We start from the raw sequence: 25,544 nt of genomic DNA on the forward strand, positions 1-25,544 counted from the left end.
GGCCTACGGATCCCTCTGTCCCTCCCCCTGACCAAAAAAATGGGAAGACAAGGCGCAGATGGATCACTGCAGCCAGTACACAATGGTGTATTAGAGTGGTTTTTTTCAAGCCACCTCAGAAAATGCCCTCATTGCATGTTGCTGGTCTAGCTCTCAGGCAGGGTGTCATTCTGTTCTTTCCTTTGTGTGCAATGGACTCCCTTCAGCGGGACTGGGAACCAGATATGTAAGTACCTTGCACAGTCAGAGGAAAACAGGAACACCACTGAAATATTGAACTCCATTGGAGTATCAGAATAAGCTTGGCTGAAATCACAGCAGGGTCTAAGCCTGCCCTCCCCCCCAAACACCTTGCTAAGGTCCTGGTTTGGTATCTGCAGCTAGCAGCTAGACCTGTCTGTAGTGGGAAGGTACTAACTTTTATCTTCCAGAGTTTGTATGTGCCTGGAATAAAAGACAGCAAATGAATAGTAAGTATATCCTGAGCTCCACAGAGTGCCTTTCATCCAGAAGGATCCCAAAGCACTTCACAAACCGTACACACAGGGATCACTCACCCACTGCTGGAAGGTAGCAACCTCAGGGGCGAAAGGCAGCTGCTGTTCAGTGCCAGCAGCACTACACAGCGGTGTTTTTAGGAAGGGAAGTGAAGAAAAACTTACCCACTAGAAACAACGAATACTTATCTTTTAAAGGAGCCCCTGCATACAGAACAGACCACACAACCCACATGCAACATGTGCAACCCACCGCTTACCAAACTGGGGAGTGTGCAGCAGAAGCCTACACAGCGCAGACATTTTCCAGATAAGGTACTATGCCAATACCAGGAACAGACGCGATGTATTCAAGCATACAGCAAGCAGTCAATACATGCGCTGTGCAGGCCACGCACCCGGTCCCCCGCCACGTTAGGTACTGACACGGACTAGTTATTGCACTTAAGAGAACAATCAGACGACAGGTTGCAAATGTTGACTTGATCTTCTTGCGCTTCGGTTACATTCTGATGCTTTCCGTCACCTATGTAATGCAAATACCTTTTCCCAGTAAAAGCCAGTATTTGGTAATCACTGGAGTAGTGGAGCAAGCACATTTTTTCAAAGTAAGGTATCTTCCAAAGACAAAAATAACCCTTTTCCCAGATGTCTTTTCTTGGTGCCAAATCTAAGAAACTTTGGCATCCATTCCTATATCCTTCCCTTCTTGCTGTCTGTTCTGATACCCACTTTACCAGCATCTCAGTGTATCACCTTTTCATACTTTCCAGTTTTTCTAAAAAAGGCTTAAACCTTTGTCTTTATTATATTGCAGGTCATGAATACTTTCCATGCCCTCAAATGCTGTTATCTATTTATGCAAGCTGGTAGAGCTGGGAAAGTGAAAAAGTGGGAAGGCTGGTAAGTATATGACAATTCTATCAGATTATCAAGGAATCAGTTAAAAAGAGAGACCTAATGCTATCAGGCAGCAATTCTTTCTCCAGCCTTATGCCTTCTTCACTGCGTTCATGGTTAATATTTGTAACACATCACAGTCATGCACAGCTGTGCAAAATATCACACAGTTCACCTGAGAAAGATAAGATCCCATCAACACATTTCATGTGTGTGACTCATGAATTAAGAATAGGACCAGGACAGTTAGAGTGTGACTTGGACTCTGATCCAACAGCACACAAACCGAGAGGACATAAAAGCCAGCACGAGGCAGTAACCATGGCCAAGGGATGAAGCTGAGGATCAGGGAGATGGGAAAGCAGCAGCAGGGAAGAACAAGGGTAACAATACAGAGCTGGAAGAGAAGACTGCTGACAGCACCTACAAAGGGACAGCCAGGCAGGCAGGGTAAACACAAAGGCTTTCATAGCTGTATAATGAAAATGAATAGATACACATGGAACTGAAACTAAACATGGGACTTTGGGTTTCACTGGGTGCTGAACTGGGATGCACTTACAGTCCTGAGCCAAGGTTAGTTCAATACGAAATAGCCAAAAGATACCAGAAGACTGAAGCAGAGGAAATGCTACCACGAAAATGCCAGTTTGCACCACTGCAAGGAGAAGGAGGGCGTTTTAGGTTCCAGACAGAAAGCATCCTGGCCGCTGAGCTTCATGATTACATCAAATACAAGATCTCCAGTCATATTCTTGTTCTGGGAAAAGTCATCCCTGGATTAGAAACCAAGGTGGGACACTGGCTCCACATTCGTTAAGGATGTAATGTGGGACTTTGTCCCCAGTGCTTCTGGATGAGAATACAAAACCACCCTGCTGCTGCTAACCCAAGGACTACAGCAGCTCACCAGCTTCTGCTTTCTGCCTACTGCAGCTCTGTCTCATATGGTTAATGAAGCCAGGCCAGTCTGTCGATTCAGTTATTCACCTATGCCTGGGAACTGAGACAATCTTTGGTCTTCATTGACTTGCTGTCCTGTACAAAATGTGCCATCCATAATGTCTGGGATTCTTTAACGAAAGCTCATTAGAAAGCTTTCCTTTTTATATTCTTAATCGACAGTCTACTTCCCGTGCAGCTCTTCCTTCACCTTATTCTCTTTCTGCACTGAGCTGAACTTACCACTTGGAAAAGCTCCCCGCTTCTTCATACCTGACTCCTCAATACATTTCACACCTCATCTCTTCTCTATATCTGGTGTCTTCTACTACGCTGACATTAAAATAAATCTCCGAGCCTTTTAAGTCTCACTACATACACATATTTCCTCTAGAACTTAACAGGAGGGCTCCTTTTCCCATTAAGTATTACACTCTTTACAGACTGTAACGATGAAAGATAAAATACAGCCTGTAGCTTACCATGTGCAAGCATGCACGTAAGCAGCTATGGCAGGCCTGTGCACATCACACCGCCGCATGCACTGTGCTGGGCCACTATTGCTTGAGGAAGGAGATAGGGAAAATAAAACAGGGAAAGGGATTTCCCACAGACTCCAACATCCAGCCAAAAGTCTGGCATTTGCATCTTCACCCACGAGTCCCGTGTGGCACTCTCTGGCTGAGGCTGTTGGTTTTGCCTGGAGCTGCCAGGTCCTGCCATTGCTTGGGCTGAGTTTCACAAGGGGCTCTGGCCAGCAAACGCCTCTCACTTCTCCCAGGTTGTGCAAATCTTCTCTCCATCCTCAGGCAGTGGAAGAGATGCACAAGAGGTTCTTTACCTTCTTCAGGTAAAGAGTTTTTTTCAGTCCAGGAAAATAATGACTAATGGTGTGCCACGTCGGTCGGTTCAGACAGAAGTTGTAAAAATTCTGAGCAAACAATATATCACTGGTCTGGCCACTCTCTTGTCCTTTAAAGCACGAAGATTGAGAACTGATCCTCTCAAAAGCCGTATGTGTGTGTGCACCTTTTGTTCTTAAAGAAATGTCAGCTGGGAATAAAATGCAGAGATATTCTCAGCATTCGGTCACCACCTCGATATTGAGTCAGAAACTTTAACACCAGTTTTCTTACAGGGGAAATTCCTTCCTTGGAATATAGCAATTTTAGGAAAGTTTGAATTCAAGTCTGAGTATCATGGCCCAGGCTTATCTAAGTTACCTGCCAAGGCTGGTATCCATAGGTTTAATCCCTGTTATTGCTGAAGTAACCATTGCTGCTTTTAGAGATAATACTCAAGATGCTGCAAGATGCAACGAAGGAACCCCCTCTTGTTTCCCCCTTTATTAAATGCAAATGGCCACCAGCACAAGTTAGGCAGAGACTTGGTGGCTTCCTTTGCAAGACAAAAGCAGCAGTGGTTTCCCTAAATGCGCTCATTAAAATGTATTTTCCTTGTACTCTTGGCCCTGAAGGATCATCACAGTTTATGAGAACTAAGCTTCTGTCTATCTGATTATTAAATAATTTCTAAAGCCGATGGGAAACTACAGTGGTTTAAACAGCTAGGCTGAGACTGCACGGCTAAAAATAGTATAGCAGGGTCCTTTTAATTAGTAAGATGATCAAATATGACAGAAGAGAGAGATGTGGATGTATGGAATTGTGTGTATGTGTGTCTTTAAAATTAAGTTATTACCTCAATACCAGGTATTATTTATAACTTATATGATACATGATGTCTAATTTTTATGATGCCATTTATCTTCACTTGGGAGAGAAGACAGGCTAACTCTGCTTTCATAATGTCAATCCTTGCTGTATTCAAAAGGAAAATTGTAATAAGATAAACCTGCCACCACGCGCAGTGCCATCATTTTTTAAACGAGGTGGATTAGTAAGTGCTCTGATGCAATAGACTGTCAGATCTGCAGCTCCCTGAGATCAACTCTTCCCCAGGGCCCCCATGGAGACCATGGAAAAGCCAGTCTAGCTTTATATCCATGATTTCACAGCACGGGAGCGCAGCATAGGGCCGAAGGGGTCAGGGACCTGTGCTGCCCATGTATTTTTGAGGACTCTTCAAAACATGAACAGGAGAGAAAAGAAACCTGCCACCCCTCTGCTCCAGCAGTGCTGGGTGATGCGTGCCCTGTAGTGATCTGCTCCACCATGTGGACATGGCCCTTCGGTGTTCAACAGATGACTGATGACGGTGACGTTTGATCCTGGGACCACAGAGCTGCTGCCCAGGCTGTGGTGGGCGGCTGCCACAAAACACACACTGATGCGGCAGCTGCAGACTTGAGGCAGGTAAGGTGAGGAGGTTGAGGAAGTCTGGCATGTTGGGTGCTGGGTCAGACAGATGTCCCCTTGCTCCAAGAGGAACCCAGACAGGGAGGCACTGCAAACTATGCCCTTCACTACAGGAGAACCTGACTAGCAGCGGGCACAACCCACTTCTTGGCCATTGCACAAAGGTATCAGCTCATACTTTGAAAGGACCTGGAAGTAAAAGGTGAACCATCACCACAGCGAAAATTATCCTGGCAAAATTTTGCTGTCAGTGTCCTGCTTAATGTGGACCAGATAGCACCTGGCTTTCAGAAAGATGTGGTGCAAAAACTTGGTGCAATCATTAGTCGTGAGCTGCCTTCTCCTGGTCAAAAGTACCAGCTCATGGAAGATGAGACAGTGGGTCTTGTAGGAATTGAAGAGTGGTATGAAAATAAATTCTGTAAAACCCTGTTCTTTCTTATTCCCCATTGATCCCCTTGAAGGTTCCAAGCCTCTGGATGGCTAGCAGGGCTCCATGGTGTCTTTCTCAAGGATGTCTGATGGTCTGGGATTAATCTCTGGATTGTGACTCTGAGATGCGCAGGAGCCCTGTGGGTAAGATGACTTCCACTTGCTCCAAGTCTGTGCTCCCAAAGCCAAGTCATATAGCTTTCCACCCAGTGCAGGAGAGCAATTTGGAAGTACTTAAAGATTTTTCTGGGGAGGGGTTTAACCCAAGTAAGAGACAAAAAGCCTGCAATATTGTTTGCAGTTTGTCAACAAAGCTTTACTGTTTCTTTTTCTGAAGTGTTGTCTTTTTTTCCCACCTTTCTCAAACAAGAGATTGTGAGATCCAAGCAATTAGAACAGGCAAACCTAGAGAGTCTGATTTTTTTCACTCAAGTGAAGACTCACTGTCTAAGGAGTCAGGCATATCTGGCATTTTGGCTGCAAATAGGCCTTCTCTGATATGGAAAGCACCCCTGTAAGTACAGCACCATGAGCAAGGAAGGGGTCATGAACCACTACCTCCATGCTCCTGCTCTGGCTCTATGCCACCTACACCGTTAGTGGAACCAAGTTCCCGAAATTTGAGTACAGTGATGCAAAAGGAAACCATACCTCATTAGATACATGTTTTCCCTGTGTTGCTTATCTCAGCTGAAAAGTTATAGCAGATTTTAAACAGTAGTAACTGAATATGAAGAAACAATGAGCTAAAAATTATTTGGAGGAGGTTCTCAACAGGCTTGAAGTGCCAGAGTACTACAGGAAAAAATAACTGATTGATGCTGGAAGAGAATTTGCTCTGTATTTCAAAAAATATTTTAAATATCTTATGATCTTACTAATAATCACTGTGGTGCAGAAAGAACAAACACAACCAGTCCACTTTATTCCCCACTGTAACTGACTTTGACCTATTCCTCGACTAACAATTTTCCTGATGTTTTTGCCAAATGACTTAAGTCTTCAGTCAAATTGTGTTCTTGAAATCCGTATTTAAATCATTAATGTTTATAAATATGTAAAGGGCAAGTGTCAAGAGGATGGAGCCAGGCTCTTCTCAGTGACATCCCTTGACAGGACAAGGGGCAATGGGTGCAAGCTGGAACACAGGAGGTTCCACTTAAATATGAGGAAAAACTTCTTTACGGTGAGGGTGACCAAACACTGGAACAGGCTGCCCAGAGAGGTTGTGGAGTCTCCTTCTCTGGAGACATTCAAAACCCGCCTGGACGCGTTCCTGTGTGATATGGTCTAGGCAATCCTGCCCCGGCAGGGGGATTGGACTAGATGATCTTTCGATTCCCTTCCAATCCCTAACATTCTGTGATTCTGTGATTCTGTGATTCTGTGATCTTGAAATTCAAATGCAATTTACCTTAAAATTCACGTTTTTATCCAAACCCGAAGTTCTGGAGTTCTGCCCCAAGTTTTGCATTGTTTCCACTTCCCATAACCATGGCAGGGTTTCCCAGTGAGTGTGAAGGCTGTGGACACGTCTGGCTGGGCAGCACCCCCAGGCTGGCTCAGACCTCTGGGAGCTGCCCCAGCTGGCAGCCCATCTGCCCAAGTGCCCGGCACCGTATGGCCTGGAGAACGTGCTGCTGCGGTAAGACCAAGCCTTCGAGGACCTCAATTCAGTCATTTCCCAAAATGCCAGGTCACATGCCACAACCAAATCTGAAAATTTCCCCAGGGTTTTACTGTGCCCTCCCAGAGCCAAACAGCGCAGCACAGTCTGGAGGTGGCCCAGGCCCACAGGCAGTTTATAGTACGGCCAGTCTGGGAGCCACAACTGCATCTCAGCAATGGCTCCTTAAGGCAAATAAACTTCTAGCCCTGGTTGTTTTGGATGTTCCTCTTACCACCATTACTGGAAATCTGACCTCATATTTTTCTGTTTGCAAAGTAGGTTCAGGGCTCCCTCCTTAAGAGAGCTGAGCATTCAGGCCCTGTTCCAGCCAAACCTTAAGCATATGCTTAACTTCAGTGCGCCTGTGCAGGGTCAGCTTGAATCCGTGATCCTGTAAGGAGCAAGCACTAAAGTATAGTGGAGCTCTGGGAACAAGGGCCGCTGTATTGCTCCACTCCTATGTAGTCAGGGAACTGCAGTGCGTTTTGGAGAACTAGAGCATGCAGAATTAACTTTGTTTTAATGTAGTCCCCTGAGTATGCCATAAAGTTACTGCTTTGGTAATGCCATCCTCTGAGGACATTATGGCATGTCAACATAGTGACTATTTTCTCATCTGATGGCAGTGACAAACTGTTGTAATGCAAAGTATAAAAAATTTAGACCCTTCCTAGTTCTGGTAGCTACCATGCTGTCAGAGGATGACACTTTATATCTGTATTAAGAAAAATGAAAGAAAATGTTTACGGTATGCTAGCCAGTAAGACAAAAATGAACTAAAGTGCCAACCAATCTACAATGATTTTCTTTACAAGTACTTACATTATAATTCTACCATCCCAAACTGAGCTTGTCAAGTTACCCTTCAAATCAAATGCAAGAGAAAAACCTGTCCTTGGCTGTGTTACTATAAACCCAGCCAGTCTCGTAAAGTGAGAGTTACTCTTCTATGTATTTGGCAAATCTGGGAGCAGAATTTACCACTCTGTGTAAATATTTCTGCATAGTTTATTTAAAAAAAAATCTTGCCTATTCCTCTTTCTGGCAGACTCTTAGAAAGTAGTAAATATGCAGATGGGTACAGTGATATATTTTGTATCAACATATTTTAAATGTGTGCATATGCATTAGCTATATAAATACCTTCCCCAGGAAGTCTGCCAGTGGGTATACTACAAAGCTCTGCGTGTTACATTTGGGTTTGCTTGTGCAGTAGCATGGCAGCATCAGAAAGAACCCCTCTAGGCTTATTCGCTCTACAACAGCTCACACCTGCGTAGTTTCCCCTTTTCTATCTGTATGTACAGATGTTTCATATTTATATGCCATGTGCATGTATATAGTGTATATATAAATATACACATATACACACACACAAATGCAAGCATATGTACTGTATATACACATAGTCCAATGCCTTCACTATAAAGCTGTTACAAATCATAACAAGGTCTATGAACTTTCTATGAAATAACTGTTCTGTACAGTAGCTTCTATGGTAATCAACCACTTGATGACTCTCTGATGCCCCAATATCACCTTACAACTAATGATGGGTGATACACGAAGACCATAGCAGTATGCCAAAACATATGACATACCAAGTCAAAGTGTACTTGACACTGAGCAACACAAGAGTAATTCCCCACTGACCCACTTGCTGCATCTTCAGCTCTAGCTGTGCTTGTTCTGTGCCAGCCCACTCACACAGCCTGTCCCACCCTGTGCTGCCCAGTATCCCACCCTGCTCCTCCACCCCACTTGCAGGATCTGTCTCTGGTCCTGCCCACTCTCCCTGCTCTTCCCTTTCTCTGGAAAATCTGCTGCACAAGCAGGTCCCTGAAAGCAAGTGGGATGAGTGGGTCTTGCCCAAGCTCTGAGGTCCTGCCCTGGGGGCTGGAGAGAAGCAGCCGCAGCTGGTGCCCAAAGCCGCCCTGTGCTGCAGCATCCCTCCACAGCCAGACCAGCTCCCCCAGCCGTCAGACTGGTTGGAGGTTGGAGACTGGCAAAGGACAAATAGGAGAGGACATCTGGCCGCTGCCCTTGAGATCCCACCGTCCCCTTATTGAAAAGGTTTAACAGTGTCATGTTTCTTGCTATTACTGCGCTCCTTTTCCAGTATCGATATCGTGAAGGAGTCAAAGGTTATCGCCCATCACTCTTTACACGAGCACTGACAGAAGGGGGCAATGGAGGAAGCGACTACAGTGCTGTGGGTGGATATGTATGTGTATATACATACGGTATCATTCACCATGCATGGAGGTCAATACGCAATGTTGCAATGGCACTATGAGAACCATGCTCTTCTACTTCGTTGCGCAAGGAAAAGCCACAACAAATACTGTAGTGGGAACACAGCAAAAAGACAACCTTGCATTTAGTTCTAGACAAAAATCAATTTGCTTTTGCAGTGATGATAAGCTAGAATGAGCATTATGGAATTCTGCTTCCCGCACCCCCCGCCTTCTTTAGAGCTACTATTCAGATGAGCTACAGTATTAAAAGAGAAGCTGCAAAGATGCTAGCTGCAAAAATAATGGATGAAATAAAAAGTCAAGCATCCACATTCCCCCAACTAAAAATGAAGTTCTGAGGTAAGGGAGGAGGGAAAAGAAAGTAACTTACCACGCTGCGAGTGAACTTTTCTAGAGAAGTTCTACGACCTTGCTCATTCTCTGGCTTAACAGGGAAAACAGTGGGGAGAAAAAAAATACAGAAAAAAACCCTTCAGCTTAAATGCAGTTTTTCAAAACAGCAGCAAAAGATAAGGAAGCAGCAAGGGGGAAAAGTTGTAAAAAAGTGTAAAAAGCAGAAATCAATGTTTGCAACAGCAAACATAAGAAACCAAAAGCCCTTAAAGAATGAGAGACATCACTACTTTTACTCTTGGAGAATGTCACCCGTGAGTTTTTTGAACGGTTCAAACAGCATCTGTGCATTGCTGTGTCTCACAGTTATTGGTATTGATTTCTTGTTCATTGAATTTTCCTTCTGTGGCTGTTTGAGCTGGGACCTCTGGTTCTGGTTAACATCTGCCAAACAGCTGACTGGAGGCTCCCATCTACTTGCTTAGAGAGATGAAAAAAACCACAGTAACTTCTAGAATATTAAAAAGCAATGTGTGAGTGAATACAGTGCTGGAAGAAAATCACTACTGAACTCATTGCCAGGGAACCTACACTCCTCTATTTAGGATAAAAGCAAGTTTGGCTACATCAAAACGTAAGATGGTGTATGTAAGTCTGTGCAAGGCCATGGAAGGATGCAGGCAGATTTGGAGCACGGATATTTTTGTATCTGGAGCACAGGACTATTCATATGCAAGAAGACATTCAACTTCACTGTGAGAAGACAAGCGTGTGCATCATGGCTTTATTAACGTATCCCTGAGAAGGTTGCTCACTGCAGTGCTTCATTCATTTGGCACAAGGGAGATCTAATTGTCACTAACAAGGAAGAACTAAATAATTTATTGTCACGTTTGCTGGAATATCTAAGAGAAAAAAATTGTTATGGAGAAGCGAAGAAACTCAATAATAGGAAGGAAAGCTCATTGCAGTCAGAAAGCTGGGGGCACTGCTGATTTCCAGGAGAGAAACTTATTTTAACGTGGTAAGCCAGCGAAATGGAGGTGATAAGATGGAAGTAAAACTGCAGCAAAGGGGATAAGAAGATACATATAAGGGAAATCCACAGTAATGATGGTGCATGGCAGTGCACTGAAAATAAGTATTGCACTGGAGGTGCTCATCAGAGGTGCCTACCTGCCATATAATCTGCCACAGATTCAGCTGCAGTAACAATGCCCAGGATAAAGGACCAGTGCAAAAACCAGATAGGGAAGATGTAAGGAAGTCAAAAGCATATCAGATAAATTGGATGAGAACTTGTGTAGGTGAGTCTAGGCAAAGTCTTTTGATTCTTCTGCATGTTCATCACAGCTGCCATAAAGAGCAGCTTTCTGATGTCTACAAGGTTAGTCTGAAGCATCCCAGGCAGAGATGGGGCTGATTCTCCCTGCCGCATCGCCAGAGATGAGACCAGAACATAAGGCCCTTTTAAGACAAGCAATATTCTTTATCCAGAAAAAAGAATCAAGCAACCTCCCCACTTATAACCATTTGAGGAAGCCACACCATCAGCTCTGATGTCCCAAAAGTGATACCAAAAGTGAAAGCTAGAGGTACGTCGTTTTAGTCAACAGTGAGGACGAGCCGAGCCCTCAGAGCACGTACCAAGCGACAAAGCAGGCTTCTTGGCTGGCAGGGAGGCAGTAACGTACCCAGTCCAGTGCTCCCCAAAGGAGCATTTAACATGCACTAACCTGAGGGTTAGCTGCCTCTCCCTGTATGTGAGAGAGGAAGAAATGTCAGCCTCACTCTTTGCTGAGTGTAGCAGTGCAAGCACTCAGAGCATCGCACACCCTCTCCTTGAAGGAGCCTCTGAGGTGTCCCCACACCCCGAGGGGCTGTGGGCCTGCTGCCTTGGCTGATCACACCACGGTGAGCGGGACTGAGGACAGCAGTGCATGGCCACACGCCGGGCCTCTGTGCTGGTCTCCCGCAGGGGTGGAAAAACCCACCGGCAGCCAGGGTAAAGGCACAATTTCACCCAGGAGAAGAAATACCTAGACAAAAGTGTGCTCTGTGAGGCTCCCTATGGGAGCAAGGCACTTGGAGTCTGCAGCATCGCATTGCTGTGGGCTGGAAAATCAGCATCTGTCCCAACTGCATTTTAAAGTGGAGCTTTGGCGTGCACTGGGGGCAAAGGAGAGCGAGTTGCTGAAACAGCCCACACTGTGTTCCTGCACTTGCCGTCAAAATTTAGTGTCTCTGTTTTTGCTACCAGCAAGGTGATGCAGCTTCCCGCCCAGCAGGAAGGCAGGAGAGTGGTCTCCAAAGGTGATGAGCACCTTGTTGGGGTGCTGAGAGCTCATCTAGCGTGGGGGGCCACACACAAGGCTGCTTCCCTACCATGGCTGAAGACACATGTGGGGAAGCAGGCACGGAGAGCACTGACGGTGTCCCACAGAAGCGCCTCGCAAGCACAGGCTGCAGCAACCCCGCACATTCGGCACGGGGACGGCAGGCTGGCACCAGCTGGATGCATGGAAAGCTCATCCCCACAGCATCCAGCTCTGAGTCAAAGCATGACATTTTCTAGTAAAATAAAAAGCAGCTGAGGCAGGCTGGCTGCAGAGTGATGGGCTGGCTTGAGCAGTTTTAACAGCAGTGGGTGTGGGTGCTGGCTGTAGGGCTCTCCACGTCTTCCTGCCTGCTTGCCTGCAGACCGGGTGGCTGGCAGCCTGCTGCGGAGGTAACGGTCTGCCCGCACCCCTCCAGCGTGGCGCGGAGGTGGGGAGGCTGCCTCGCACAGCAGAGGAAGGAAATTTAAAAATAACAAAGTAAAAAAAAAAAAAAAGCAAAACCAAAAAGAGACCAAGTCAGACCTTTCTCCATCCTGCAAACAGACCAGGGGTCCTGTGGAGGAAGCGTGTGAAGGCTGCAGACCCCGGCACCATGCCTGCTGCAGCACCACAGCAGCGTTTGCACAAACACACGCTGTGAGTGCAAAAGGCAAAGGCAGAGAAACACATGTGGATGCCAGGTCACGCAGTCCTCCCAGGTGCAAAAAAGGACATCTTTGCCAGTAAATACACCAACAGATTCTACCAGATAATGGCATAGGACATGTACATTTGGGTAAAATATGAAACAACCACCCCCCACTGCAGATGAAAACCTCTCAGCCCAGGTAGGTGCAGAAAAATAGATCTCACCACTCAGGAGCAGTTCACTAATTAGTGACTGTCTCCTCCAAATTTTCCTTTTTTTCATGACTAATTATTTACCCAGCCATCTCAGTTTTAAGTTCCTTTGTGTGGATTCTGCTGGCACAGAGCAGTGTAAGTAGAAAAAACTTATGCAAACCAGCTGACACTGATTATTAAAAGTAATGATGAGAAAATTGCTCAGCATCTTTACAACATTCAAGCCAAGTCCTGCCACTGAATTAAGCTGGTCATGTGTGCCCGAATGGGACCGAGATGGTGACAAAATCTGCAGTAGGAACCTTCCTGGACAATACAGAGCAGTTGGGACAGGAGGGTCTGGATAAAAGCAAATGCTTCTAAAGGTGTGTGCTGAAAATGGAGCGTGTACCTCATGGCATGAAGCTCCCATTGGCTTGCTGACACTTTTTGCCAGGGATCTGAAAAGGGGCAGGGAAATACATCCAAAAGCTTGGTCTTCTGAACTGCAGGTCTGCAAAAAACTCTCCTTCCCTCCCTCTCTCCATCCCAGGATTCATTTTGTTGGATATTGAATCCTTTTTTTTGGTATGAGACTTCGGGGTGGTTTTTTTTTGAACTTGAACTTGGTGAAAACCTTGTGTTCCAGAGGGAATGGCATGAGATGAAAATAAAGGATAATCACTTCCCTCACCCTGGCTCAGGAAAAGGCCAGGTACAGTGCTACAAAACGGCTGGAACAGTATTTTGCGTCTGTTTTGTGTCCATCTGCGCAGGACCACAGAGAATTCGCCCTTCTCTGAACCAGCTGGAGCAGGAAACAGTGCTCTAAACCAAGCAAATACCAACCTGCTCTTCCCCGGTGCGACGGGGCTCACTCCTGTGGCTTCACAGCCTGTCTGCACTGCAGCTGCGGCCGCCTTTCTGGGACGCTCCCCTGCCCACGGGCAGGGCTGGATGGCTGGAAGCCACCCCATGCCAGGCTGCCACGAACACCGCAGCCATGACAGCTCAGCTGCCGCTTCAGCTGGCAGTCAACTGCCTGCTAACTCGGAGATGCCCACCAATGTCATCGTTTCACCTTTACGGGGAGTAATGGAAAGTGCCTCGAGGTCTCTTCTGTTCCTTTCTCTCCCTTCTCCTCAAAAATAACTAGCAGAGCACATGTCTGGCTGCTCCTTCACCATTAAAAAAGCTCCTGTGCACCCCCACCCCCTTCCATGGTGCACTAACTGATCTACACTGCTCTTTCCCCAGGGAATAAACCCCTGCTCTGCAGCCAAGTCACTCAGCCCAAACTCCTCCTTGCCACAAGCAAGGAGGTTTGTTACAGCACTCATTCTGATGTGAGGCTCGCTGCCATCTAGGGACATCCAGCCACCATTTTGGCTACTGTGAAGGAGGGCTGGGGGGTGGTGCGGTGGTGATTACCTGCTGTGAAGTAGCCTGCAGTAACGTGTCTATCAGCAGAAACAGGAGCAGGTCGACGCTTGACTCTGCACAGCAAGAGTGGGGCGTGTTGCATAGATACACAAATAAAACACGATGAGATAGTCGGAGATCTCAGCACCATCCAGCCCTTTGCTGCTGAGCTGGCCACTTTCAGTGGCCTCGTGATTTCTATCTGCTGCAGGGGGAAGGCTGGGCATGGAAGCACCGAGTTCGAATTGGGCCGGGTGTACAGCTGTTTGTCCTGAAGACAGGGCTCTGCCCTTGTCCCTCGTCTCCTCCAGCCTGGCAGGGGAGGAAGACTTCTGCGCGAGGCAGAGGGCTACACCCAGCTGTCCCCCTCTGCAGCACACTGCTTCCAATCACACCCTTGCTGGAGGCCAACCTCATGTTCCCCGCTGAGCACCATGAATCTGCAGAATTGAGGCAAATAATACTGTGGTTATTTGTCATAATGACACTGGGAAGAAAGGAGGAAAAAAGAATCTAAAATGGATTAACAAAGTATGTATGCCTGGTCTGTACGCAGCCTATGTCCACTGTCTTGCATCAGTTAGTGGTGTGAACAATATGTTCCTTTTATCCTCCCTGGTGCCCCTCATAATTCTGTCATTGTATCTCTGTCCCAACCCATAACTTCTCCTCCCTCCCTCCCTCCGCTCCACTACTGCACTCCCAGAGCAAGGAGGGGAAGCTCCCACATCTGGGGTTATAGTACGGTGTGGGAAAAAAGTAACTCTTCAAACTTACAATATCTTACAAATCTCAAAAATGTCAAGCATGCTTTGAGGCACTAATCGAGCCTTGTCACCTCTCCACTGAGCAGGTCGCTATTATTATTCTCTTTCGACAGAGAAGAGGATATGAGTGAGGCAAGCAAAGCTGAACCTTCTTTTCCCCAAGATCACACAAGAAAGTAAGTGAGGGAACCAGGGGAAGCACATGGATTTTGTGTCTCCCAGTCCTGTGTTTCAGCCACACAGCCAATCTTTTCCCCCTACCCACTCAGCTTGCCACAACCCAGTACTGGAGGGCAAAAGATCCCAAATGATATAAACTTACCCACAAAATATTCATGTGTGAATCTCAAGCCACAGACACGTTCATTTGCTTTATGCAAGCAACTCTTTTAGCCCAAGTCCATCGTGCTGTGCTTCTGACAGAACTTATTTTCAGTAATAAAAGTAAGGCTATGTCATATCGGTCTGGTACACAGGCAATGTTAGGATAATGTCTTTGGGGCAAGACATACTCATGTCCCAGAGAGACAGACTCATCAAGTCTTAAACAACTGCAGTGAATTTCTACTCACATCAGTGAGTCTGGGACTTTGTATGCAGGCTCTAAACCAAATCCTCCATCCACACAGGCTCTGATATGCCACTGGGTTTCTCTTTTCCTTCCCTCTGCTTTCCAGCTATTTAGAGGAATTTTAAAGGGGTGTCTTCTCAAAGCTGCACCAAAGGTACTAATGATCTTACCATGTAGCTCAGCATACAGAAACTTCATGTTCTTTCTGTCAGCATCTCTGTACCTACGCTGCTTCAGAAATGTGCACTTGTGCAACACAATGCAACGTGATTGCAAAGAGCTTTACAGATCCTGGAGTAACATCAACTCCCCTCCTGCATTGTGTGAAGCTGATGAACCACCCATCTACACAGATCTATGCCTGCCTTTTTTGTACCTTGCTATGTTTACTCATGCATCTGAAGCTCTTTCTAAAAGAAACTTGATTCTTACTTTCATGGCTGTGTTAACATGACACCAAAACCTGCTCCTCCGGCAGTTTGTGGAGGGATGAGGATGTCATGCTGACACATCCAGGGCTTGATCTGACAGCAAACAAGGATTGCAAAAAAAAAACCCCACCTCCGGTTTGAATGGGCTCAGCTGGGAAGAGAAAACTCTCCTGCTTTGAAGTACATGAACCCTCACATGTTCAAGAGAGACTTGGGGGTGGGGGGAACACACCATTAGCTGACAGAGGTAAGAAGATGGCAAAGGTTTTTTATGCTTTATACCATTAGAAGACCTTGCTTTGCACCTCCTTCTTTCCCCTCAGCCTCTGAACTCTAAGTCAGGTCTAACCTTTTCAAACGTAAGCAGCACTGGTTTATGCTGTCTCAAACCAGACATTTTGAAACATGGGGCTGACTGCTGCCCTCCATTACCTTCCCCTAATCCACCTGCCAGTAGTCCCAAGCACAGGAGACAGAAGGGTTTGTCTCCATATGCATGCTTTTAGGGCACACAGTGACAATCAGGACAAAAATACCACTGGGATTTCATTGTATTGTGCCGATGCAATGTAATTTGGCAGCACACAGAGAATGCAGCGGAGAAAAAGCAGGGAAGATGGTGATGGGAAACCACACACTCAGGCTGCAGGAGTGATGAGTCAGTTTATGTATGGTCCTGGAAACCAGATGCAAGTGGGACACGTACACGTGTACATGCAGGCACATGCACACAGCTGGACACACAAACTTATGGGAATAAGTCAGGAGGTGCAGGAAGCATTTGAACACAACCATAAATGCAGAGATCAGTATCTTACCTCCCAGCCCCCTCAGAAAGAAGGGACTCTTGTACAGGAGCTGCTGTAACTCTACGTAAGCAGTCCTTTGCTACCCTGAACTGGGGGGGGTCCTGGCAGAAACATGGTGCTGACAGAGCACATGCAGACACAAAAAGGCTAAAAAGAGCTCAAACCCAGTTCTCCTGTGAGAAAATGTGGCTGGAATTCTTGATTACTGCATGGGTTGCAATTATTTCTTGTCTCCAAGGAAAAGGAAACATCTCTGAAGAGCCAAAAGCAAGGGAAAGGGAGAAAAGGAGCATGAGAATCACTGCAGAAAGGTCTATAGGTAAGGCATCCAAAGGGAAGATCACATGGTGAGGCTAGGGAGGTGAACACCAGAATGGGTGAAATTTGCACCACTAATGAATAGATTGGTGGGTTTTGCTTCTTATACCAGACACCACCTTTGGCATGAGGAAGAAGGAATTTTAATTGCCTGCACCAAGTTTGGGAGTCAGCTGTGCAAAGACAAACACTTTTCCATATTATTTTTACCTTGGGTCACCATGTTTTCCCCAAAACACATGTTGAGGCTGTGCATATGGATGCCGTACCCTGTGCCTCCAGTGAAGAAAACAAAAGTGCTCATTCCTTTCTTAAATAAAGGAGAAAAAAAAAAGGAAACAATATTTTCATTTTCACACTAGCAGCAAGCAGCAGGCGAGAATCAAGAGGTGCTAAGAGATGCAAGCACGTCCTTTCCAACAGATACCTTCTTCTTCGCCAGCAATAAGTCCTGGTAAGCATTCGAACGGAGGAAGCGCGCATAGCTGTCACTCTTCATCAGCTTGTAAATGTGCTCCTGTGGGATGGGAGGAAATGAGAGACAGAATTGTTATCAAACCTCATTTAGACATCACAGCGATTTAAAACACAGTGAATTAGAAGGAAGAGAGATTGATCAAAGTTCTAATTAAGTCTGCTGTTATTGATTATCTGTGTTGTGGTAGTGTACAGAAGGTCCATCCTGGGGCAGGACCCTGCTGTGCCTGGAGCTGTATGAACACAAAACAAAGAGATGGCCCTCACCCCAAAGGCTGGCACACATTATTCGGTAATCAGAGTTATTCTGCAAAGGCTGCAACTCTCTGAAGTCCCCAGATCATAAGCAGGTGTCTAGCCAGGCTGAAACTGCTGGGATGTCTCAAGAAGGAAGAAATAAACACCAGAAATTGTCCCAGAGATTAGGTTTCATTTCACCACTTCTAGATACTTGAACTATCACCCAGCACTTAGACACATTTCATCTCCACTTAAAACACATATTTAGAGCAAGCCAACCTGTAAACATCTTGAAAAAGCCTATATCTCTGGTGACTATGCAGGGAGGTTATACGACTAGCTCAGATGTGAACGGCTACATCATATGTATAAAGTTATGTCAGTCCCTCCCATAGGGTCTTTTTTCTCCTAGCAAGACACACCACTGTTACCAGTTTGCTCTGAGAGCACTTACTATGTGCATCTTCGAACTTACAAAATGGCGTTTCATTGCAGCAGAACTTCCTGCCTCCCCTTTTCCAATTTCCTTGCTTAGTTTTACTTTCCTGCTGAGAATCCTTTAACACAGTCAGCTCTTCTTCTCCTAATTATCCCTGGACTTGTAATAGATATTATCCCAAATGCCAAGAAAATCAAACCAAAATACTTCGACCAAATGAAGACTGAGAACAAACTAAAGGAACTCAAGAAAAAAACAGGCACTCTGGACTTTTCCCTTAGACTTTGCCCAAGGAAGCACTTAGTTAATGAGCAATTTTATCTGTACTGATTTATACAACGTGAAATATTCTCTCCTATCCTAAAGCCATTGTACATGAAACTTTAGAAGAGCCAAACCAGACTGAAGTGGCATAGCTGATTTCACAGTGTTAACAAGCCAAGCTGAATTCCCTTATCTTCACCATCATGGGTAATTAGCGATGACCTGTCTATACACAGAACAACTGCTTAATTCAGCTTTCTTGCACTATTTGGTGTACTCCTAAGAGGGGCATAACTGCCACTGGTTTTCCTACGACACAGCATAAACATATCCTTTGAGCTACAACCCGGTGTGGAACAATTTTTACTGGTTAATTCCCATACTTGCTTTTAGACCTGACAAATCCTCATTTGTGTAGCACTATCTATTTGAAGGATAGCACAAGATTTTGCAACAGAAATGCTAATATAAAGCCATTTAGCAACTGTCACCCTTCCTTGCTGCAGAAAAACACACGGGAGGGCACAGCTTTGTACTTCTCACCTACAGCACGGCCATGAGATTTCACATCCAGCTGTGGGACATTTGTTTTATTTATTCAGGACAGAATGAGCCAAGTACACACTGAGACAAGAAGAGAGAAAACAATGCACATCATGGATATGGTCATCAAAAAGTTTCTATTCTGTGGTGTGAATAAGGATTTACAACACCAGCTCTCTCTCAAATACTTCAACTAGCAGAAACTTGGGATTCGGTTGATTTAAACACAACGATACTGCAACCAGTTCATCTGTATTGTTACCTCTTAAGGTCTCTCAAGGAGACTCCATGTCCTCCTCATGAGCTCTTCATAATTACCTGGGGGAAAAAACCCACTTAACTCTATACCTAAAAGTCTTTTTCCTTCCTTCTCCAGGACCATGAGGAGACTGATGAGTAAGTGGGGCAGCCACTCTGTAGTCCATCAACAGTAAAGGGCCTGAGGGGTCTCCAGAGCCTCCCTCCTCTTAGTGGTCCTCCCTCATAGCACCCAGTACATGCACGGTGCTGGTGGGGAGGGGTGCTGAGGTGGGCAGGAAGGTGCTGTGGGACTGAGGGAGGCAGTGTGTGACAGGAGTATTTTCATTAACATTTTGATAGATCCGGATTAAATTTTTTTACTACCTTTAAACTCCAAATGGTTTCTTTACCTGTGGTCAGATAACTGGGTCTGCTCTGAAAGGCAATAATAATATTTTTGGAAAATAACATTCAGTTTTCATTGCCATACAGACAGATCACATGAGCTGTTTGCAGGCAAAGGAGAACACAGCAGAGCAGAGCCTGGCTGGCCATACAACCCGCTGATGTGCCAGCAACAACTATCATTCTTGCTCATGTCAAGATGACTTCATGTATTTGACCTTAAATCAGTATAAACTCAATATCTGGCTGTGGGAAAGGGGAAAAATTACTTCAGTCCTGAGATGAAATAAACCACAGGCCGACTTCTTAACTGAAGCTCTTCCCTGAAAAACAGGACTACTGCACACCCACAGCCCAACTGCCACCGTGGTTAGCTAATGGGTATGAAGCATTTTCTCTGCTTTTCACATCTTGGAATCACTGAACAGCAACACTGCTGCCTTTCAGCTGTTCACCAAAGATATAATCAAGCAGGGAATAACTATTCCTAGGCTTTGAATGCTAATGAAGAAAGAAGGCTGGGCGTAGGGGAAGGGAGGGACACGCACAGCTTCAGAAGCAAACTTTACTGCTTAATTGCAAGAATTCAAAGGACTTGCTTTGAAGAAGCCGTGGACTGGAGGCACAAGTGATACACTGATCATTTATTTTACAGCACAGCATTTCTGAAGCACATACTGGAAGTCTGAGCCAGTTGCTAAGGTCAGCAAAGACTGCCTTCCAATTTGCAACAGTACAGGACAGCTGACACTGCTGCAGACAAAATCCCTTCTGAGACTGCACCATGAAGGTTCCTGCTAAAATTGTGGCTGCAGCGTGTGTTCAGCCCAGTTACACAACAAACCTACCTGCAGGCCAGGAAACGCCAGTGGCTGGGACATCAGTTTTGGTCTTTAGCCTACTCTGTTCTTCGCCACCAAGCTATTTTCTGCTATATGTTCTGAAATCTGCAACTTGCTAGGGAGATTTTACAGCTAACGTTTATCAGCTCCTCATTTCTTAAATACAATGAAAGCTTCTGGAGGTCTAGCAACTGAGCATATTCTTCTGAGAAAGCCTGAGCAACAGGCCTATCAACAGAGGTGTCTGCATGGATTTACCTGCTCTGTGCAACTTGTGTGAATTGGCTTGTCCCCTTCTATCATGGATTTTAAACTCACTTTGGATAATTGCAACCCACTGGTCTCTCACTTCTTATTTTACTGATCGGCTGCTTTTGTTCTTCCTCTTTGTCACACAGTGGAGAGGGAGCATAACCTCACCAAAGACTGAAATCTCCAACTGCAGCCAGCATCTCTAGTGATATACTTTACACACATGCACACTCCCTGACATATCTGATACGGCTTGCAAGAAATTTGAGCCTTCCCATCCTTATGCTGAGAGAACTCTGCATTTTGTAAAGCTGTTTATTATAGGGTAACAAGCTCATTATTACCGACTCCCTGAATACACAAAGCAAATCCACTACTTGTGTAATTTTTAACAACGCAGCTGCAGCTCTGGACGTTACAGTCTCCTGTGCTGCGAGCAGTCTGGCCAGAATTATCACTGCGACATTTCTTTGCAAGTGCCATGGGAAGTTTCTGTGCCACATCTGCACAATAGCAGGAGCAACATTTCATTGAGGCAGTCTAGCATCTCCCAGTCATTGCTGGGTGCCACTTCCCAGGTAGGGCTCAGATTCCCAGCTCCCTGCTCTAGACTTAAGACCGCAATCCTTTAGGGAAACATTGCAAAAACAAAAATTCAAAACAATCTTCTAACAAAAATTGCCTAACTGATCTATTAAACCATCAAACAAGGTAGAACCCTGCTTTTAAAAACAGATAGGAAGCAGAAAAAAAAAAAAGCCTTTCAAGATTTGTCTAGGAGTTGACAGGCATCACACGTCCCACTGGTCTCCCCTGCAGCCTTGCCAGCTATCTCTGAGCACCAAGCTGCCATCTCAGGCCACTGCGGTGGCAGCTGCGAGTGGAGACAGGGACTGACTTGACATGTGTGAGCAAGCCCTGGCAAGCTGGGTTTTTGAGCTGACCGGTTACTTAGTCCCTCACACAGCGTGCCGTTGATGAGTGCTGGCTGTACTGATGCTCCCCTATGAGGATGGATGCACATTTGGAAACGTCAGTCTAACACGAAGGGTGACACAATAACCTGCTTTTGTAATTACGGTGGATTTCATCTCCAGGAAGCAAACGACTACCTTCCAAGACTCCTGCAAGCAGAGCGGGTTTGCTGTCAGACATCCCCAGAACTGCTATTCCCTAGATCTTGAACCAAGGCCACAGAGGCAATGGGGCCTGTGTGCACCTCTTCTTGAGAAAAAGGCAGATCCCCTTTCGTGTTTTGGGCACCTGAATCACGTCTCCTCCGTGGTGGGAAGAACTACACAGCAGGCCTGAGGGCTATACAGCTCCACTGAGCATCTGCTCTGCACCTAGGCTTGTATCATGAGAGTTACATTTCAGACAGCATAACCATTCCACTTGCCATCACCATTGCATGATATAAAGGACAACAAACAGTAAATTTTAAAGGGGGAAACGTCATCACTTTTGTGAATTAGAAAATGAAGGAACCAGCCAGGTAAATCACAAAAAAATTCTTTTCTCCAGTTACATGAAACCAAGAGAAAATCCCTCCCCATCTACAGCTGACAGCTTAAGTTCAGGGAAATAAACCCTTGTAAGATGCAGCGTCTTTTGGCTGTTTTCTTTCCATGAGCTCTATCTTTGGAAGGAGATGAAGGACAAGCTCTGTAAATTTTCTTGACAAGAGGGGAAAGGGGGAGGGGAAAAAAAAAAAGTTTGCAATACAGATGGGAACGTGGGAGGTGGCTGAGATAGCAGAAACTGTCTCAAAGCTGCACCTGCTTCAAATCAATGTGCTGCAATGTGATCTCAGGTCTCTCTCCCCCTTTGCAGTCAAAGCGCAGTGACCCTGAGGGGGGCACAGGTGGCAGCAAGCAGGACCTTGGGAACACTCGAGAAAGATGTGGGAAAAAACCTGAATGATAAAAAAAAATAACAACATCTGACCTGCACAAAGCACCTGGCAGACCTCAGGAACTGTGTTCTCTGTTAAGAACATTTCTTTTTAGCAGAAAATCTTGGTTCTTTCCTCTGAAATATGTGTATGAGACAAAAGCAGCATTGTTGGTTAAACATATTCATTTGTAATCCCACCTGTCTCTTACCCACTGTGACATTTTGTGACAGGCTTGATACTTTTTGGGGGTTGTGAAGGCCAAGCATCATGTTCCCATGACCGTTGAACACCAGCTAGTTAGATTCCAGAAAGCCCTTAAATTTTAACTTGCTGATAGGCAGTTTTCCCTGTCTGTGCCTAAACACAGCCGTAAGCTTTAGATCATGAGGGGGAATAGAGGGAAATTGCAAATTCTTTGCTCATTTTAAGCACAGGTTTGCCATTTAGCACATTTTCAGCCCATTCCAGGGGGCTTACATTAAGGCTAGATAGTTGCTGAGATTCACTTGAGCCCCAAGGGCCTACTTTGTCCTTCATAAACCGGTCAGAAACCTCCTTGCTCTAGCTATCTCACTCACATCTTTTGGATTGTTTTGGAGCACGCCTTCACCCTGTCACCAAGGCCTGGCATTAAACCAGTGAGAGCTGATTTGGAGACCCCTTTGTATTGCAAACACCAGCAGCTGCCCCTCTGGCCAACTGCAAGGGAGATTTGCAGAATGTCAGACAAATCCATTAGAAGAAAAGCCCACAAGCAACGTAAAGCGGTAGATTAAATAAATAACAGCAAACCGCAATGAATGTTAATGTTTGTTCTACCTGTACGCTGGGCACTGGGGAGGAATTAGTGCAGATTTGCACATGAGAGCAGCGCCTCAGTGAACGCCTCATGGCCTCTGCTGGAAGAATGATAAGGGATGCCAGCTGAGGACCTGCCTGGGGTTTGCTTTTCAAAGAGCTGTCTCCATAGCACAAAGAGGACGTGGGAAGGAGAAAGCAGGGACATGCTTTTCTGAGCATACGGTGTGCGACTACTGCATCTTCCAATTGGACTTGGCAGCAGCCTACTGCCTTTCTGTCGGCACCTCTACTCTGAACGGACACCTGTGGGAGAGGGCGTGAGGTTAACCCCTGTGCCAGCACGCACGTGTACCGCAGTGAGCAAAACCTGCTATCCGGGAGCTGCTGGAGACGTATCCTATTCACTCTGTTGTACTCTTCCCAGCCCACCCTCAGGAATCATGCCTGACCAGCAGGACCCCCTACGACACCACCACCAGGATCTTCCAAAAAGTCTATGCCAAAAAAAGGAAAGGAGACCTACTCCTCTTTAGCAGTTACCTGTGCCACAACTGAATGCAACAGTTTTTAAGAGCAATTATGATCAGTTGCCATTCAGTCTAACTGATGGCGCTGAAATGCGCTCTAGAGAAAGCAGGAAAAAATGCTGCATCGGCTCTGGAAGCTGAAGCAGTTGGCAGCAGACACAGTTGAGAGGAGGCAAGCAGTGAAGAAGCTGCAGAAGAAAAGACCTTCACACTTGCCCTGACTGAAACTGATGGGAAAACACCAGTGGAGGGGAGGAGGCAAGGAAATATGGGGTTTTTATTCCAATTCCCCTTAATGTCTCCAAATCCCCACTAAGAGCGCCTCTGGATCTGCTTATTCTGATCTCTGCATTTAGGATTTTAACTCTTCTCAACACTGCTGTACTGCCGGGTTTGAGCTGTCTGCAGGCATTAACCAGGGAGAGCCCCTTTATCCCCTTTCCGAAGCTCCACTGGTACTCAGCAGTACTGCCATGTAGCAGGGCGAGGGGTAAATGGGTGCTCTGGGTGCGAGGCTTTCCTTCAGTTACAGTTTAGAAAAGAAATGCTTCACGTTGGTAAATGGCACATACGGGTCTTGGCCTGAGTGTGAAATGCTCTGCAAAATCTGAGCAATAACTTTTTGGCCACTCTCAAGTTAATTTAAGTGACACAATAATTTACACCCACAGTTTTAGCTGGTGCATATTCTTCACACTCAACCAAGTTGTTTTTGTTACTAAGGAAAAAAAAAGATGAATAATTATACTGTAATATAGACTAACCTCCCTGCTAAACTAAAAAGCATAAAACCTCTTTTCAGGCCACAAATGAAATTACACTGGGCTGAAGGCACAGGAACGTAAGAAAGATCTTTAGCAGGAGGGATAACTGTAAGCAATGAGAGCTCATTTTGAGTAATACACAGAAATCCTTTGTTTAGCCCTGTAGATACACAGTTTGAGACACAACGTAAATCTTTTGTGGGAAAGTGCATTGATAAAAGTAACATATAAATGTAGCTTTGGCTCCTCTGTAAATTGATGAGACAACTGCTTTGCTTCATACCTTCAAACATACGAATGGGAAGGCAGAGCTGCTGGAGGCTCCGTGGCAGACGCAGTGTGCAGGACTACAGAGGCGAAGGCTTGTCGAGCGCTGCGCGGTTAAGGGGTCAGCCTGGTACTGCAGGAGGATTTAGTCCTAAATATAGCAAGGGCTATCCTGGGAGACAAGAGTGGGCTGCCGGGAGTCTAACGCCATATGAGCAGCTTTAGGTTTTGAGAACAATGATCATGGCTAAGAGGCTGATTCTCTCAATATGGGCCAAATCCTGGCCACTGGCAAAAAGCCCAAGTGAACAGGTTTTGCCTGGGAGGAGGGGGCAACCCAGCGTGGCATTTAGAAGACTGGCATCTCTTTTCCAAACAATACAGTATCTAGGAGTTGCACCAACAAAGATGGGTTTTTTCACTCTATATATGCTGTGGTACAGCCACAAGATGAAACTACTCGACTTTTTGGCCAACGCCCTGACACTCGCAGAGCTGTCTGCGCTTTCCTCTTCCTGTTTTCTCTGGCGAAAATCCTGCCAAAAAGCTGAGTTGTGCCATGGAGAGTAACATGCAGAATCCCTCGCACAGCAGAAACAAAATCCTGTTACACTGGGGCAATCTGTGTCGCATAGGAGATGGTGACAGAGCAGGATGCAGCCCTACAGAAACAAGCAGCATACTGCTTCTGAGGCTATGCTGAGACAGGGACCACCAGCCCTGCTTGGTTGCCTACCTAGAAAATATATTGGCTGTAG

The 25,544-nt window shown here is 45.8% G+C and overlaps 1 protein-coding gene across 1 annotated transcript in view; it reads right to left on the reverse strand.

Moving 5' to 3' along the window:
- Window positions 1-9,314: 9,314 nt before the first annotated feature.
- The window catches only part of RGS6 (regulator of G protein signaling 6), a 272,032-nt gene continuing 255,802 nt past the window's right edge, over window positions 9,315-25,544 (reverse strand). Inside the window, exons 15-16 of the mRNA XM_068397359.1 lie at window positions 17,256-17,345; window positions 9,315-9,440 (exon numbers count right to left, since the gene is read on the reverse strand). Coding sequence (XP_068253460.1) covers window positions 9,315-9,440; window positions 17,256-17,345 — 216 coding nt within the window. The remainder of the gene's footprint in view (window positions 9,441-17,255; window positions 17,346-25,544) is intronic.

This window comes from Nyctibius grandis, chromosome 4 (assembly GCF_013368605.1).
Source record: "Nyctibius grandis isolate bNycGra1 chromosome 4, bNycGra1.pri, whole genome shotgun sequence".
In the NCBI taxonomy this organism is placed as follows: Eukaryota; Metazoa; Chordata; class Aves; order Nyctibiiformes; family Nyctibiidae; genus Nyctibius; species Nyctibius grandis.